General features: G+C 46.9%; 2 protein-coding genes across 7 annotated transcripts in view; both read left to right on the top strand.

Annotated features, from left to right (window-relative positions):
- LOC133569432 (histone-lysine N-methyltransferase 2C-like) overlaps positions 1 to 6,589 on the top strand; it is a 39,009-nt gene extending 32,420 nt beyond the window's left edge. For all 6 annotated transcript variants that reach the window (XM_061921765.1, XM_061921764.1, XM_061921762.1 and 3 more), the window contains 17 exons: positions 20 to 148; positions 252 to 294; positions 380 to 498; positions 712 to 798; positions 875 to 1,072; positions 1,146 to 1,273; positions 1,359 to 1,551; positions 1,638 to 1,847; positions 1,963 to 2,339; positions 2,410 to 2,522; positions 2,583 to 2,719; positions 2,790 to 2,917; positions 2,993 to 3,194; positions 5,443 to 5,559; positions 5,627 to 5,700; positions 5,778 to 5,886; positions 5,965 to 6,589. In XM_061921765.1, coding sequence (XP_061777749.1) covers positions 20 to 148; positions 252 to 294; positions 380 to 498; positions 712 to 798; positions 875 to 1,072; positions 1,146 to 1,273; positions 1,359 to 1,551; positions 1,638 to 1,847; positions 1,963 to 2,339; positions 2,410 to 2,522; positions 2,583 to 2,719; positions 2,790 to 2,917; positions 2,993 to 3,194; positions 5,443 to 5,559; positions 5,627 to 5,700; positions 5,778 to 5,886; positions 5,965 to 6,057 — 2,457 coding nt within the window. In that variant the 3' untranslated portion in view covers positions 6,058 to 6,589. The remainder of the gene's footprint in view (positions 1 to 19; positions 149 to 251; positions 295 to 379; positions 499 to 711; positions 799 to 874; positions 1,073 to 1,145; positions 1,274 to 1,358; positions 1,552 to 1,637; positions 1,848 to 1,962; positions 2,340 to 2,409; positions 2,523 to 2,582; positions 2,720 to 2,789; positions 2,918 to 2,992; positions 3,195 to 5,442; positions 5,560 to 5,626; positions 5,701 to 5,777; positions 5,887 to 5,964) is intronic.
- Positions 6,590 to 6,667: 78 nt separating this feature from the next.
- LOC133569433 (polypeptide N-acetylgalactosaminyltransferase 11-like) lies at positions 6,668 to 14,454 on the top strand. The gene is made up of 12 exons (XM_061921767.1): positions 6,668 to 6,807; positions 7,916 to 8,163; positions 8,221 to 8,344; positions 8,407 to 8,573; positions 8,638 to 8,763; positions 8,837 to 9,086; positions 9,955 to 10,072; positions 10,134 to 10,286; positions 13,440 to 13,643; positions 13,728 to 13,832; positions 13,903 to 14,040; positions 14,109 to 14,454. The coding sequence occupies exons 2-12, from the start codon at positions 7,950 to 7,952 to the stop codon at positions 14,244 to 14,246; spliced, it is 1,737 nt and encodes a 578-aa protein (XP_061777751.1). The 5' UTR covers positions 6,668 to 6,807; positions 7,916 to 7,949; the 3' UTR covers positions 14,247 to 14,454.
- Positions 14,455 to 14,563: the final 109 nt, after the last annotated feature.

The following is a 14,563-nucleotide window of genomic DNA, read 5'->3' as shown; positions in this document are numbered from 1 at the left end:
AACATCATTGTCCTTCCAGAATGTTCCTGGTGTCATGGCCACAGTGGCGAAGCTGCTGCGGGTCCCCACTTCAATCAACTACCAGCTGAGCCGTGCTGAGTGCAACCCACTGGCTCTGCTGGCAGGAGTCAGAGTGCCACTTCCTCAGGTGCCTCTTCAGATAGGACTGTCTTTGCTTGAATATTATAATCACATTTTATTGTGTTATTATGAATGGTATCAATGTATCGTTAATATGTGTGTGTTCTTAGGCTTCAGCAAGCATCAGGCAGCAGAGACCTGTGCCCCCAGCTGGTCTGCTCACACTTTTTACTTTCATCAACTCTACTTCCCCGCTGATCAGCGTTAAAAAAAAATTATATTCTTTGTTTGGCCAAAGGTGTGAGGATGGACGTCATCCAGCATGGTGCTACACCTGCTGTCTCCAGACCGCCGTCCTGCAGCCACTGCAAAGTACTGCTGGGAAGTGGAGTTCGCAAAATCAAAGTGGTCAAACAGGTGAGTTTGACAATGCCATAAGAATTTCAGCTGCCGCCATCTTAATCACAGCCGTTTTGCCTTCTGCAAGACACTTTACCCACCTTGCTCCCAGTGGCACCTACACTAGTGTATGAATGTGCAGGATTTCCTTTTAAAAAATAATATTGATATCAATGGGACTTTCCTTGTTAAATAAACAGTTTAAAAAGATAATGTGATTGTCTGTTACAGGAGGGTTCGTCCACTCTGCTTTTCTGTAGCCCAAACTGCTCTGCTCTCTTCTCTACTGGACTGAAAACCGCAAGTTCTCCAGAAAAGGTGTGACATCATATCAGAACGCATGCATGTGATTGGGCGATGACTGCAGTCATTATAATTACTCTTGTGTCCACAGCCTAAGGACAAGACACCCCCTGATACCCCCAGCAGACTGCATCACCACTACGCCAACAACATGTCGTCCATTGCCGTCCACTCCCTCCCTCGGACTCCCATCACTCCATCCCAGACCGCCACTTCGTCCCCACCCCTCCAGTTCCCCTCCGCCTCCACTGTCACTATGGAGATCAGGCCCCGTGTGGACAGCCTGAAGGTGAGTGACGTGTCCGAGTTGTGTCAACAGAGCAGTTTGTATTAATTACTTGATTGACTGACTGATTGGCTAGGTCAAGGTGAAACTGAAGCCCCACCCCCACGCCTTCTCTGAGGGGGACGACTTGCTGCTGAGTCACCACGGGAAGAGGATGAAAAATTCTCGCTGGCGACGTTGGAACATCAACGTCACTTTGACCAGGTGAGCGCCACGTAGCGCCACATGACATGTGCTTCGTGTTCGCATGTTTAGCCAAGCCATCCTCAAATTCTCACCTTTCAACCAGGGGTCCCATTTCGGAGGAAGCGGTTGCCATGCCAACAGAGGAGGAAATCGATGTGATGTTAAAGAAACTGGGGGCGTCCCTGCGACCCGACCCCATACCTGTGGACCAGCGAAGGTGTTGCTTTTGTCACCAGCTGGGCGATGGTATAACAGACGGGCCAGCCAGACTGCTGAACCTGGACTTGGATCTGTGGGTGAGTGCCCAGGCGCCCCCCCCATGTGTCTATGATGCTGTACTTCTAGTTGTCTCGGTCCAATCGTTTCTTGTTCTGTCCATCAGGTCCATTTGAACTGTGCCCTGTGGTCCAGTGAGGTGTACGAGACTCAGGCCGGCGCACTTATCAACGTGGAGTTGGCCCTAAGACGCAGTCTGACGCTCCGCTGCGCGCACTGCCAGCAGACAGGCGCCACCAGCGGCTGCAACCGTTTGCGCTGCACCAACACATACCACTTCACGTGCGCGCTGCGGGCCCATTGCACCTTCTTCAAGGTAGGGCTTCACTTACTGACATGGTTTCCTTGGCAACCCTTGAATTGATTATTGGCACTCGCTAATCCCGATACCAAAAGTTGTTCTTGGACCAGATTTGTTCTCTTTCCTTCAGGACAAGACCATGCTGTGTCACTTCCACAAGCCCAGGATGGCTCCTCTGAGCGGGGACAGATCCTCCAGCAGCTCCCCATCCTCCACCACGGGCATGACCTCCGACTTTTTTTCGTCTGTGTGCGATCCGTACAACTCGGAGCTACGGTGTTTCGCTGTGTTCCGTCGCGTGTTCGTGCAGAGGGACGAGGCAAGGCAGGTAGCGGCGATGGTACAGCGTGGCGAGCAGCGGCACACGTTTCGCGTGGGCAGCCTACTCTTTTGCGCAGTCGGGAGGCTCCTCCCACAGCAAATGAGCGCTTTCCACAGCGAGGTCGCCATCTTTCCAGTCGGCTACCACGCCAACCGCATCTACTGGAGCATGCGCAACAGGAACCGGTAAACCTGTATGGCATGCTTTGTGTCACTTGATCCCTTAATTGCTTGACTGACAGTTTGATTCATGCAGACGTTGCAAGTACATGTGCTTTATCGAGGACCACGACGGACGACCCCTTTTCAAGGTTAAGGTGGTGGAGAAAGGCTACGATGACATCATTCTGACCGCGACAACTCCTAAAGGTACATGTCGGCATTTTTCTGTGTGTTCTGTTCAGCCTGTTAACTGTCTGCTCCCTGCAGGTGTTTGGGACCAGATCCTGGAACCAGTGTCGCAGCTCAGGTCCTCCAGTGGCACTCTGAAGCTCTTCCCGTCTTACCTGAAAGGAGAAGATCTTTTTGGGCTGAACACGTCGGCCATCAGCAGGATCGTTGAGTCTGTACGTTTTGTGACACCTTTTCGTGACTTGTTGTCCTGACTGTGGGACTCATATAGCATTGGGCCTCTAGTTACCAGGAGTGGAGGCGTGCGAGAGGTACACCTTTCGTTACGGACGGAACCCGCTCATGGAGTGGCCTCTAGCTTTCAACCCTTCTGGTTCAGCCCGGTCCGAGCCCAAAGTCAGCCAAGCAAAAAGGTGCCAATTTGTGACTTTGGGGGCCGCGCCTTCATAATATGTTACAATTCATTTTTAACCTGCCGGACGTTTCAGGCCGTACCTGTTGACCAGCATGGCTCCCAGGTGTCAAGGCTCAGTGGGCTCCATCGTGGGAATGGTGCCGGGTGTCATCTCTCTGTCGCCGGGTGAGACGGTGGCCGGGGCTCATCAGGGTCGCCACTCCAAGTCGTCACAGTACCGACGCATGAAAGCAGAGTGGAAGACCAACGTCTACCTGGCGCGCTCTCGCATCCAGGTAATAACTTTCTATGCTCCTATGACAGGCATGTCAAACTTGTTTTAATTAAGGGCCACATTACACTTAAGCGGGCCTCAGAGGACGGCTAGTAACTATGAATATATATGAATATAAATAAATGTATTAATATTTTTTTCATAGTTTTGCATAATTGCCTATGCATTTGATTATTAGATTTTTTTTAACGTGCACTGTACAAAAAAAAAATCTGTGAATTTTAGGGTTAAAAAAACGGCAGCTCGGACACCAGAAGTTTACCATGAAATAAAAGTTTTTGTACAACATTAAACGGTACCACATTTTTCAAAATAAAGCATTTTAAAATAGGTGACTGAGCAGTCAGTGATATACCATTAAAGGGAAACATTATCACCAGACCTATGTAAGCGTCAATATATACCTTGATTTTGCAGAAAAGGGACCATATGTTTTTTTAACTGATTTCCGAACTCTAAATGGGTGAATTTTGGAGAATTAAACGCCTTTCTATTATTCGCTCTCGGGGCCATGACGTCACAATGTGACGTCACCTAGGTAGTCAATCCGCCATTTTCTCAAACACATTACAAACATCGAGTCAAATCAGCTCTGTTATTTTCCGTTTTTTCGACTGTTTTCCGTACCTTGGAGACATCATGCCTTGTCGGTGTGTTGTCGGAGGGTGTAACAACACGATCAGGGACGGATTCAAGTTGACTTACGTGGAGTGTGCATCGATTAGCACGCCGTGCTAATCGATGCTAACATGCTATGTAGGCTAGCTGTATATAAGTACAGCTAGTACATGTTTTCTGTCAAAATAAAGTACATGTTTTCTGTCAAAATAAAAAGAACGGATACACTTAGCAAAAAAAAGAAAAAAGTACTTTGTATACGCATATTATTTCCAGGCTTTCGCAAGCCACATAACATGATGTAGCGGGCACTATCTAGCCCTCGGGCATTGAGCTTGACACATGTTCTCTATGGCATCAAACACTGCCTAAATCCTTATGTGTAAAAACACACTCTTTGCGCTTGCAATGTTTTTATTTTTTCACGCGCATAACGTTCATTCCTTTCTGACTGGTCTCCTGGTCAGAGACAATCCAAGGGAACTGTTATCGTCAAATTGTGTCCCTTCTGAAGAAGAGGAGAGTGAACTTTTATCATTCTTTATGAGGTAAAGTGCTCAAAATAAGAATAACAAAAATTTGATCGCATCACTACGGTATCAGACTCACAACTCTGGTACTCTGACATCAGAGCAGTGATTAAATGATTTACTTTTCATCATATAAAGTACCGTATTTCCTTGAATTGCCGCAGGGCATATAGTATGCGCCTGCCTTGAATTACTGCCGGGTCAAACACGCTTCCCAAAATAATTAGCGCATGCTTAGTATTACCGCCTGGTCAAACTCGTGACGTATCGAGTGACACTTCCCCTGTCATGATTTTCAAAATGGAGGAGGCTGATTTCAATACCGGTAATTTGAAATCGCATAAAGGAAAGAAGATTAAGAGCTATTCAGTGGGATTTAAGGTCCAAGCTTACATCACACTCAAATTTTTACTGCATACCTTTGGTAAGTGCCGGAGTGAGAAGATGTTTTGAAATAATTAGCGCATGCTTACTTTTACCGCATGCCTTTGGTAAGCGCATGAGTGAGAAGAGGTTTCAAATTAATTAGCTCCCCGGCGGCAATTCAAGGAAATACAGTAGGTTTATACGAAGCAACAGTGGATATAATATATATAAACATTTGCCATTTTAAATCTATCTATGACATCAAGTTGTTAAAGGTTGTTTTTAAAGATCTGACGTTCACATGACATCATCATGAATGGTAATGTAATGTAAAACCTATATATTAAATGACAAAATACACTAATATTTTGGGTTATTTTGCCTAAAGACGCCAATCTACTTCAGAAGCGACACACAACAGGTTCCCTTGTGTTGGTTATGACATGACATTGGTAGGCATTTAACCAATTAGAAAGGAGAATTTGCCGGTCTGTGTATTCAATGCCTGCCCCTAAGTGTCAAAAGGGTGCAATATCTCGTGTGAGAAAGAGAAAGACACATCGTGATCGCATACAGTCCGCGCGGGAGCAAAAAGATGCATTTAAGACGCTGAGCGGGATTGTGCGAGATTGTGCACCCGCAAAATAAGTCTGCACGCATGTTTGTGGACACCATTTTCCTCACGCAGACGATGCTCTGAGCAGGAACTGTCGCTCACTGTGTACATGTTTGCAGGGTCTTGGTTTGTACGCCGCGAGAGATATCGAGAAATGCACCATGGTCATCGAGTACATCGGCGCTATCATCAGGAGTGAAGTGGCCAACCGCAAGGAGCGAGTCTACGAGAGTCAGGTAACAATACTCGCCTCTTTTTAGCTTAGTTTACATGCTAATCTAATCAATTTGGCTCTCTGCGTAGAATCGAGGCGTGTACATGTTCCGCATTGACAATGACTACGTGATCGACGCCACCATCACTGGAGGACCCGCCAGGTAGCCCGGGCGTCCTAATGTATGCTCTCATAAAGCTGTTAGCGTCTTACTAATGGCCCTCTGTGTGTGATTGACAGGTACATCAACCACTCGTGTGCTCCCAACTGCATCACGGAGGTGGTCAGCGTTGAGAAGGAGAACAAGATCATCATCAGCTCGTGCCGACGCATCCAGAGGGGAGAGGAGGTAAAAATGCCCGTCATGCGCAGCTGCCATTGGTTGGCTTGGTTACAGAGGTCAGCAATCACTCTTTCTCTTTTTCAGCTGAGCTACGACTACAAGTTTGACCTGGAGGACGACCAACACAAGATTCCATGCCACTGCGGGGCCTTCAACTGTCGCAAGTGGATGAACTGAGCGCACACGCTCATTAACGCATTCACCTCATATCAAAGATGCTCATTAAAGGAGAGGGGTCAGGAGTGGGGTTACAAAAGAGGCTGGTCCTCTCTGTGTAGTGTGTATATTTGTACAAAGACGCCCCCACGTGGTCATGACTTGCACTAAACAAAACATCCAATCAAGGCAGATCATTTCCCCTTACATCTGTAAAATAAAATGTTTTTGTTGTATTTATTACTAAATGAAGTTATTTTCTAATCACAGCCAGTCGTGGAGGAAAGTCGCGGCGTGTAAATAACTAAAAATGAGGAATCTTCACAGTACTGACCGTGACGTTTTGTTTGCCCTGCCCCTCCACGTGTGTCTTTTTATTTGTGTATATTCAAATTGTATCAGAACTCTGCTGATGTACAGTCTGTGGCCACGCCCCCCTTCGGGTTTTGGTTTTTTTTACTGTGTGAGGATGCCTTTTTGTTTTTGAAAGGGGGGTATGTGGAGCCTGATTTAGAATCATTTACAGAAAATAAAAATATTTTACATCTTGAAAGCACGGCTTCGAATTGTTTCTATCGCGCTGCGCGTTCCCTATTCCGACCGTGGAAACAATGGATTTTTATTTTGAAGGGTACGTTTTATTGTGGAAGCCCGTAGCGGAAGTATACCCCGAGTGACTCCGTGTCTATTTCCTGTGTATGCGAGTGAGCTGTCCAGCTCGCTGCCGGAGTGCCGCGGAGCAGGGCGGCCGAGTACAGCTGATGAACGAGCGTAAGTAACCGTCGACGCTTTTGCAAAGCGAGCTAACTGCTAACGTTCCAACAAGTCAACTGCGGGAAGTTGCTATGTTATGCTAAGCTAACTTGGTTCCATTATCAGACGAGTTTATTCTAACTCCCTCGTCGAGTATAAGTCAACGGTTAAAGTGTCCAAATAACATGTTATTATTACCTAATACACATTTTGTCGCAAACACCAAACTTAAACACCCGACTGGCCAACATTTAATAATTTAGTTTCTCGTTTTGTTTGTCCTATTGATTAATGTTGTGTTCCATCCATCCATCCATTTCCTACCGCTTATTCCCTTTTGCGTTCTTCTATTTATGTAATTGCAGTAGAAAATAATTTCAATATAAATGGAAAAAAAAGGGCATTTGTTTTGTGCAGTTTATGTTTAAGTCAGGTGATGTGAGAGGACTTTCAAATGGCGATTTTTATGAAGGGACTTTGCTTTATGACCCTAAGGAACTTTGCCTTGTTTTTCCCCATAAAATGACTTTTTCCTGTGTTTTCAATTTTAATATACCTCTTCTAAAAGTAAATATTTTGCCTCATGTAATGTGAACGTACTATATGCAGTGTTTCCCACAGGTCAGGCATCTATTTGTGGTGGTGTGGTCGGGAGGGGGGTTTGGGGGCCGGGGGGTTATTTATGGGGGGAGGCGGCGGCGGCGGCGGCGGCGATGACCAAGAAGAACGCAGAGTTGGAATATAATTACAACACTTTATGTACAAATGTATATACATATTTATATAATATTTACATATTTATATAATATGTAACTACAAGCTCCATTCACAGACAGAGTCCCATTGATTTTATGAGCGGTCGAGCGAGTCAAAAGCCGAAAAAAATGTATTCCTTTTTTTTTTTTTGTGGCGGCCGTAATTCTTTCGTGGCGGGCCGCGACAAATAAATTAATGTGTGGGAAACCCTGATATGGGCTGTCCATGAGAGGACATATTGTATAATATAAAACGTCGAACATGTCAACACGGATGAGTGCGGCTTGCCAGGCTCCGCCCAGTGCCCCCACTTCCTGGTCACGTGAATATTGAATGGCTCCAATCATTGCCTCTCTCTCTCTCTCTGCAGCAGTGTGATGTAAAGCGATGCCCGCTCGGCCAGTATGGCCAGTGTCACGCTCAGGTACTTCTGCTACGGCTGCCTGGTCACCTCGGCCACCTGGTCCGTTATCCTCCTCCTTTACTTCACCATGATGGCGGAGCCGGGCATCGGCCGGACCCCTGTCAGGCCTCGTCGCCAGGAGTCTGTACACCTGAAGGCGGGGGGGCGGCGCGCTCTGCCAGGTGACGCAGGGCCAGAGCTGTCGCCTGAGATGGGTGAGCAACTGTGTTGTCATTTGCGGCAAGACGTGGGCTTCATGAGCGTGTATGCAGGTATGATCTTCAACGAGGCCGACCAGGAGGTGCGAGACGCCGGCTACCATCAACACGCCTTCAACGTGCTGATCTCGCGGCGCCTGGGTCCACACCGCCAACTCCCCGACACCAGAGACACGCGGTAAGACGAAACAAGTGCAGACGATGCTGACGCTATTGTTGCGTGAAAACATGTTTCCACAGGTGTCGTGATGAGACGTACCCTCAGAAGTTACCACCCGCCAGCGTGGTCATTTGCTTCTTCAACGAGGCGCTCTCCGCCCTCACCAGGACCGTCCACAGCGTGTTGGACCGCACCCCGGCCTACCTCCTGCATGAGATCATCCTGGTGGACGACCACAGCGAGCTCGGTAAGCATGTGACGACATTTCTTAACTTCCTGTCCTCGCCGCGCTCTGACGGGTGTCCGTCCAGAGGAGCTGAAGGCGGAGCTGGATCGTTACATCCGAGACGAACTGAAAGGAAACGTCAAACTTGTGAGGAACGAGAAGAGGGAGGGACTCATCCGAGGACGTATGATAGGAGCCTCGCACGCCACCGGTGTGTCCTCCATCGCCAACTAGGGCGGGATACCTCCTTAAAGCCTACGTCCTTAACCACAGGTTTGTCACAGGTGAGGTGCTAGTCTTCCTGGACAGCCACTGCGAGGTCAACCAGGCGTGGCTGCAGCCCCTGTTGGCGCCCATACAGGCAGACCGCCACACGGTGGTGTGTCCTGTCATCGACATCATCTCGGCCGACACGCTGGCCTACTCGCCCTCCCCAATCGTCAGGGGCGGCTTCAACTGGGGGCTGCACTTCAAGTGGGACCCTGTTCCCGCCACGCACTTTACGGGGCCTCGAGGCTCCATCACCCCCATCAGGTAATGATCCTGCTCCCCCCTGGTGTGATCGGTTGTCAATAGAGATGTCCGATAATATTGGCCGATAAATGCTTTAAAATCTAATAACGGAAATTATTGATATCGGTTTCAAAAAGTAAAATGTATGACTTCTAAAAACGCCGCACGGACGTAGGGAAAAGTATGGAGCGCCAATAAACCTTAAAGGCACTGCCTTTGCGTGCCGGCCCAATCACATAATATCTACGGCTTTTCACACACACAAGTGAATGCAATGCATACTTGGTCAACAGCCATAAAGGTCACACTGAGGGTGGCCGTATAAACAACTTTAACACTGTTACAAATGTGCGCCACACTGTGAACCCACACCAAACAACAATGACTAACACATTTCGGGAGAACATTCGCACCGTAACACAACGTAAACACAACAGAACAAATACCCAGATTCCCTTGCAGCACTAACTCTTCCGGGGCGCTACGATACACAGCCCCCCCTACTCCCTACCCCACCTCAACATTGCCCCCCTCCAACCCTGCCCACCTCAACCTCCTCATGCTCTCTCAGGGAGAGCATGTCCCAAATTCCAAGCTGCTGTTTTGAAGCATGTTAAAAAACATAATGCACTTTGTGACTTCAATAATAAATATGGCAGTGCCATGTTGGCATTTTTTCCATAACTTGAGTTGATTTATTTTGGAAAACCTTGTTACATTGTTTAATGCATCCAGCGAGACATCACAACAAAATTCGGGACAATAATGTGTTAATTCCACGACTGCATACATCGGTATCGAAATCAGTAATTAAGAGTTGGACAATATCGGGATATCGGCAAAAAAGCCATCGGACATCTAGTTGTCAACATCTCACTATTTGTCGCAGGTCCCCTACCATGGCCGGCGGTCTGTTTGCAATGGACAGGAAGTACTTCATCGAGCTCGGCCAATACGACCCTGGCATGGACATCTGGGGCGGAGAGAACCTGGAGATCTCGTTCAGGGTGAGTGCTGGGCTTTGATCAGTGGAGGCGGGCTAATGTGACATCAACAAACGTGTGTCAGATTTGGATGTGCGGCGGGCAGCTACTCATCATCCCCTGCTCCAGAGTGGGTCACATCTTCAGGAAGAGGCGGCCTTATGGCTCCCCTGGGGGGCACGACACAATGGCCCATAATTCCCTGCGCCTCGCTCACGTCTGGATGGATGAGTACAAGGTACACACAAACAGTAGAACCTCGATTTGCCAACTTTTCCATTTCCGAACTTTAGCTCGAGCCAAGTAGGCCTGTGTATTAACGCTTCATTCAGTCATTCATTCTGTTTCACACCTGCAGGCAAAAAGCGGGGTGTAACATTTTTGTGGAGGCAGAGGCAGAGCCTCCAAGTCACTTGCTGCCAGTGTTGGCTATCTTACTTTAAATAAGTAATTAGTTACAGTAACAAATTATTTCTCCCAAATAAGTGTTTGTTACTAACTCAGTTACCTTACTTTAAAAGTAATTAGTTAGTCAGCAATGTAACTGTGACATTATTTTTAATTTTGTTATTTTACACGATATTAATTTGATCACATCTTTGAAGCCAAAGATGATTGAAGAATAAAAACACTGAATACTACATTTTTTATTTAAAAAGGCATTTATCTAAACTCAATAGATTGCAGTGTGCCATATGATATGCATAGAAATAAAAATGTATAAAGTAATTAATGTTCTGTGAAGTTACAACAATAAATATTGAAGCCACAAAACCTAATATGGTACCAACTTGGGTAAAAAGACACAAAATAACATTTGGTCTTTAAGTATTGCAATTCTCTGCACCTGTATAGTAAAATACAGCCTGAGAGAACTTTAGATCAAACTGTAGAAAGTTTGGTGCAAATAACTGACATGCATTCAAGTAAAAAGTTTTTAAAACGTTCTTTGATGACATTCTAACAATACAATTGTATTTGTCTACAAATATTGGGGTATTTTCTCAAGCAAATTAAAATTTATGCAAATTAGTTTTAATGATTAATCCAAATTCCAAAATGTGTTGTAGCCGATAACAACAAGCAGCATCAAGTGTCATGTCAGCAGGTGTTGATGTGAGGTGCAATTCTAGTTGCTTGAAGCAGACGTGGATAAACGCTTTTCTCCAGAACATAGTGTGCATGTCACATAAACATTCTTGCCTTTAATTGCAATGAGCAAGAGTAGTGGTTTTTGAAGTTTGAGAAGGCTACTTTTGAATTTCCCTGGCTGCGGCTCGTCATAATTATCCCCGTCTGGTTGTGTGTCAGTCAGCGCATGTAGTGAGACAGGATGAGCAGGGCATGATCCACCCACCCACCAATTATCATCAACACATTTACAACGGCGCCATCATCCCCACCCCTTCTCAGATGTGTGGCTGAAATCTGACACCTCGTGTTTCATTTAACTGAACAGCAGTAATGAGCCACTTCACATTTTCAGTAACGGGAACAACGTTGCAACGATGGGAACAGTAATTGGTTAAATGGTTATACTTGTATTGCGCCTTTCTATATTTTTTTTGAGGAACTCAAAGCGCTTTGACTCTATTTCCATATTCATTCATTCACACACACATTCACACACTGATGGCAGGAGCTGCTATGCAAGGCGCTAACCAGGAGCCATCAGGAGCAAGAAAGAAGGGTCTTGCTCAAGGACACAACAGATTACTCATTACTTTAAAAAAAATAACGCCGTTATTACAACACTGCTTGCTGCACAGTACATGACCAGTCACTTCTCAGCACTTCTATGTGTGTGCATTTTGTGTTTTTTTTTGCCTTTTGACAAGTTTTGTCAATTTTGCCAACTCAATGTAAGTGCCAAAAAGAAAAACAGACCAGCGTGGAAAGGAGGAGGGTATCGCTTTTCAAGGAGTACATTTACGGCGATCGCAAGTATGGAAAAATTGACAAAGCAGGCATCACACCATAGCAAGTTGTAGTTGTAATTGAGACCGGACTTTTCTGGAAAAATATGCCAATGCACACTTATTTCACAGCTAATGAGAAAAGCTTACTCTCAAGGCAACTTCAATAAATAAAACTTTACCATTTAAATAATATGTTTTGCGATTTAAAAAACATTTCTATGACTTTTGCTCCAGACTTCTTCTGTTTATTTGATATTGTCATTACTGCCACATGTGGTAGAAAAGTGTATTACAAATAAGTACCATTGCAGCCCATACGGACCACCACTGAGAAATGGGCCAACAATGGCCCTATGGTTAAGAAACACTGAAATACAGTACTGTGTAGCACTTTATATTGTGTTCAAAGTGTACAAACCTTCACTAATATATGAAAGTTTTGTCAAAGCTGGAACAATCCATCCATCCATTCATTTTCTATCGCTTATCCCTTTCGGGGTCGCGGGGGGTGCTGCTACCACATCACAGGGCCAACACAGATAGACAGACAACGTTTACACTCACATTCACACACTAGGGCCAATTTAGTGTTGCCAATCAACCTATCATTCATATTTACATTTTCTTGGCCTAGTGGGTAGAGTGTCTGCCCTGAGATCGGTAGGTCGTGAGTTCAAACCCCAGCTGAGTCATACCAAAGACTATAAAAATGGGACCCATTACCTCCCTGCTTGGCACTCAGCATTAAGGGTTGGAATTGGGGGTTAAATCACCAAAAATGATTCTCGGGCGTGGCACCGCTGCTGCCCACTGCTCCCCTCACTTCCCAGGGGGTGATCAAGGGGATGGGTCAAATGCAGGGAATAATTTCGCCACAACTAGTGTGTGTGTGACAATCATTGGTACTCCATCCATCCATCCATTTTCTACCGCTTATTCCCTTTCGGGGTCGCGGGGGGCGCTGGCGCCTATCTCAGCTACAATCGGGCGGAAGGCAGGGTACACCCTGGGCAAGTCGCCACCTCATCGCAGGGCCAACACAGATAGACAGACAACATTCATTCTCACATTCACACACTAGGGCCAATTTAGTGTTGCCAATCAACCTATCCCCAGGTGCATGTCTTTGGAAGTGGGAGGAAGCCGGAGTACCCGGAGGGAACCCACGCATTCACGGGGAGAACATGCAAACTCCACACAGAAAGATCCCGAGCCTGGATTTGAACCCAGGACTGCAGGAACTTCGTATTGTGAGGCAGACGCACTAACCCCTCTGCCACCGTGAAGCCCTCATTGGTACTCTATTATTATTATTATTATTATGTTGGAGAAAGTTGCTTCACTATACAAACTTTTTGATTCATGAACCTCGTTCAAGAACAAATTAAGTTGGTAAATCGAAGTTCCACTGTTCGGTACAACAATGAGCAAAAGGTTGGACATCGCTTCCTGTCCTTTTCCCTCCTCCAAAGGAACAGTACCTGTCCCTCCGTCCCGAGCTGCGCCAGCGCGGCTACGGCGACATCAGCGAGCGGGTGGCTTTAAGGCAGAGTCTCCAGTGCCGGTCCTTCAGCTGGTACCTGGACAACGTCTACCCCGAGATCAACAACAAGCAGCCGCAGCAGCTGCTGAGCAACAAGGGCCCGAGACGACCCCGGGTCCTGCTGCAAGGACGGGTAACCTTTGACCCCTGAGCCAACTTACTTGTGATGAGTCTCACTTCCTGTTGTAGCGCAGTTAAACAACACTTTCCCTTTCAGCTTCGTAACCTAGCAACCGGGCGTTGCTTGGTGGCACAGAGTCGAGCCAGCCAGAAGGGCGGCGCTGTTGTGCTGAGGCCGTGTGACCCCAGTGACCGTGAACAGGTGAACCGCTGACCTGCCTTCATGTGACATCACAGTGATGTCATCACCGTGTGTATGTGTGCGTTTGCAGGAGTGGGCTTACGACGAGGAGGGTCAGCTGGTTTTGGCAGGTCTTCTGTGTCTGGATGTGTCAGAGGTCAGGACCTTTGACCCACCTAGGCTGATGAAGTGTCACGGCTCAGGGGGGTCACAGCAGTGGAGTTTGGGGGTAAGACGCTCAAACGCTGAGCGGCCGCGTATTACAGGCAACCATCAACGTGTGTGCGTGTCCCACAGAAATCGGAGCGTTTGTACCAGGTGTCGGTGGGTCAGTGTCTCTCCGCCGTGCAGCCGCTGGGACCCAAAGGCTACGTTTCCATGGCGATATGCGATGCCTCACAGGCACAGCAGTGGAAGCTGGAGGGCGGAGCCTGAAGTCATGTGACTAAGAGACAATCTTTTAACGTGATTTTAAACTCACAACTTTTTATTTTTAAAGAAAAAGATCCCCTGGGATTTGTTTTTATGGAGGTGAAAAGGTCCCAATCAAGAGAGTACTGTATGACCTTTGACCCCACCAGATGTCCCCTGTGTTTATCCCGTATTTTAAAGGTGTGAATAAAAATTCCTCTTTCAACTGTAATTGGCTGTGGGAAGTTGTGATGTCGTCAGTCCCGCAGCGACAGGATCAGTGGGCGTCACAAGGTAGGCCCCTCCCTCCTCCGCATTGATGCTGCTGGCGTTCCTTTGGT

The sequence above is a fragment of the Nerophis ophidion genome, linkage group LG15 (assembly GCF_033978795.1).
Source record: "Nerophis ophidion isolate RoL-2023_Sa linkage group LG15, RoL_Noph_v1.0, whole genome shotgun sequence".
NCBI classification, from domain to species: domain Eukaryota; kingdom Metazoa; phylum Chordata; class Actinopteri; order Syngnathiformes; family Syngnathidae; genus Nerophis; species Nerophis ophidion.
The sequence above is the reverse complement of the archived record's forward strand: the minus strand, read 5'-3'. Positions and strand labels throughout refer to the sequence as shown.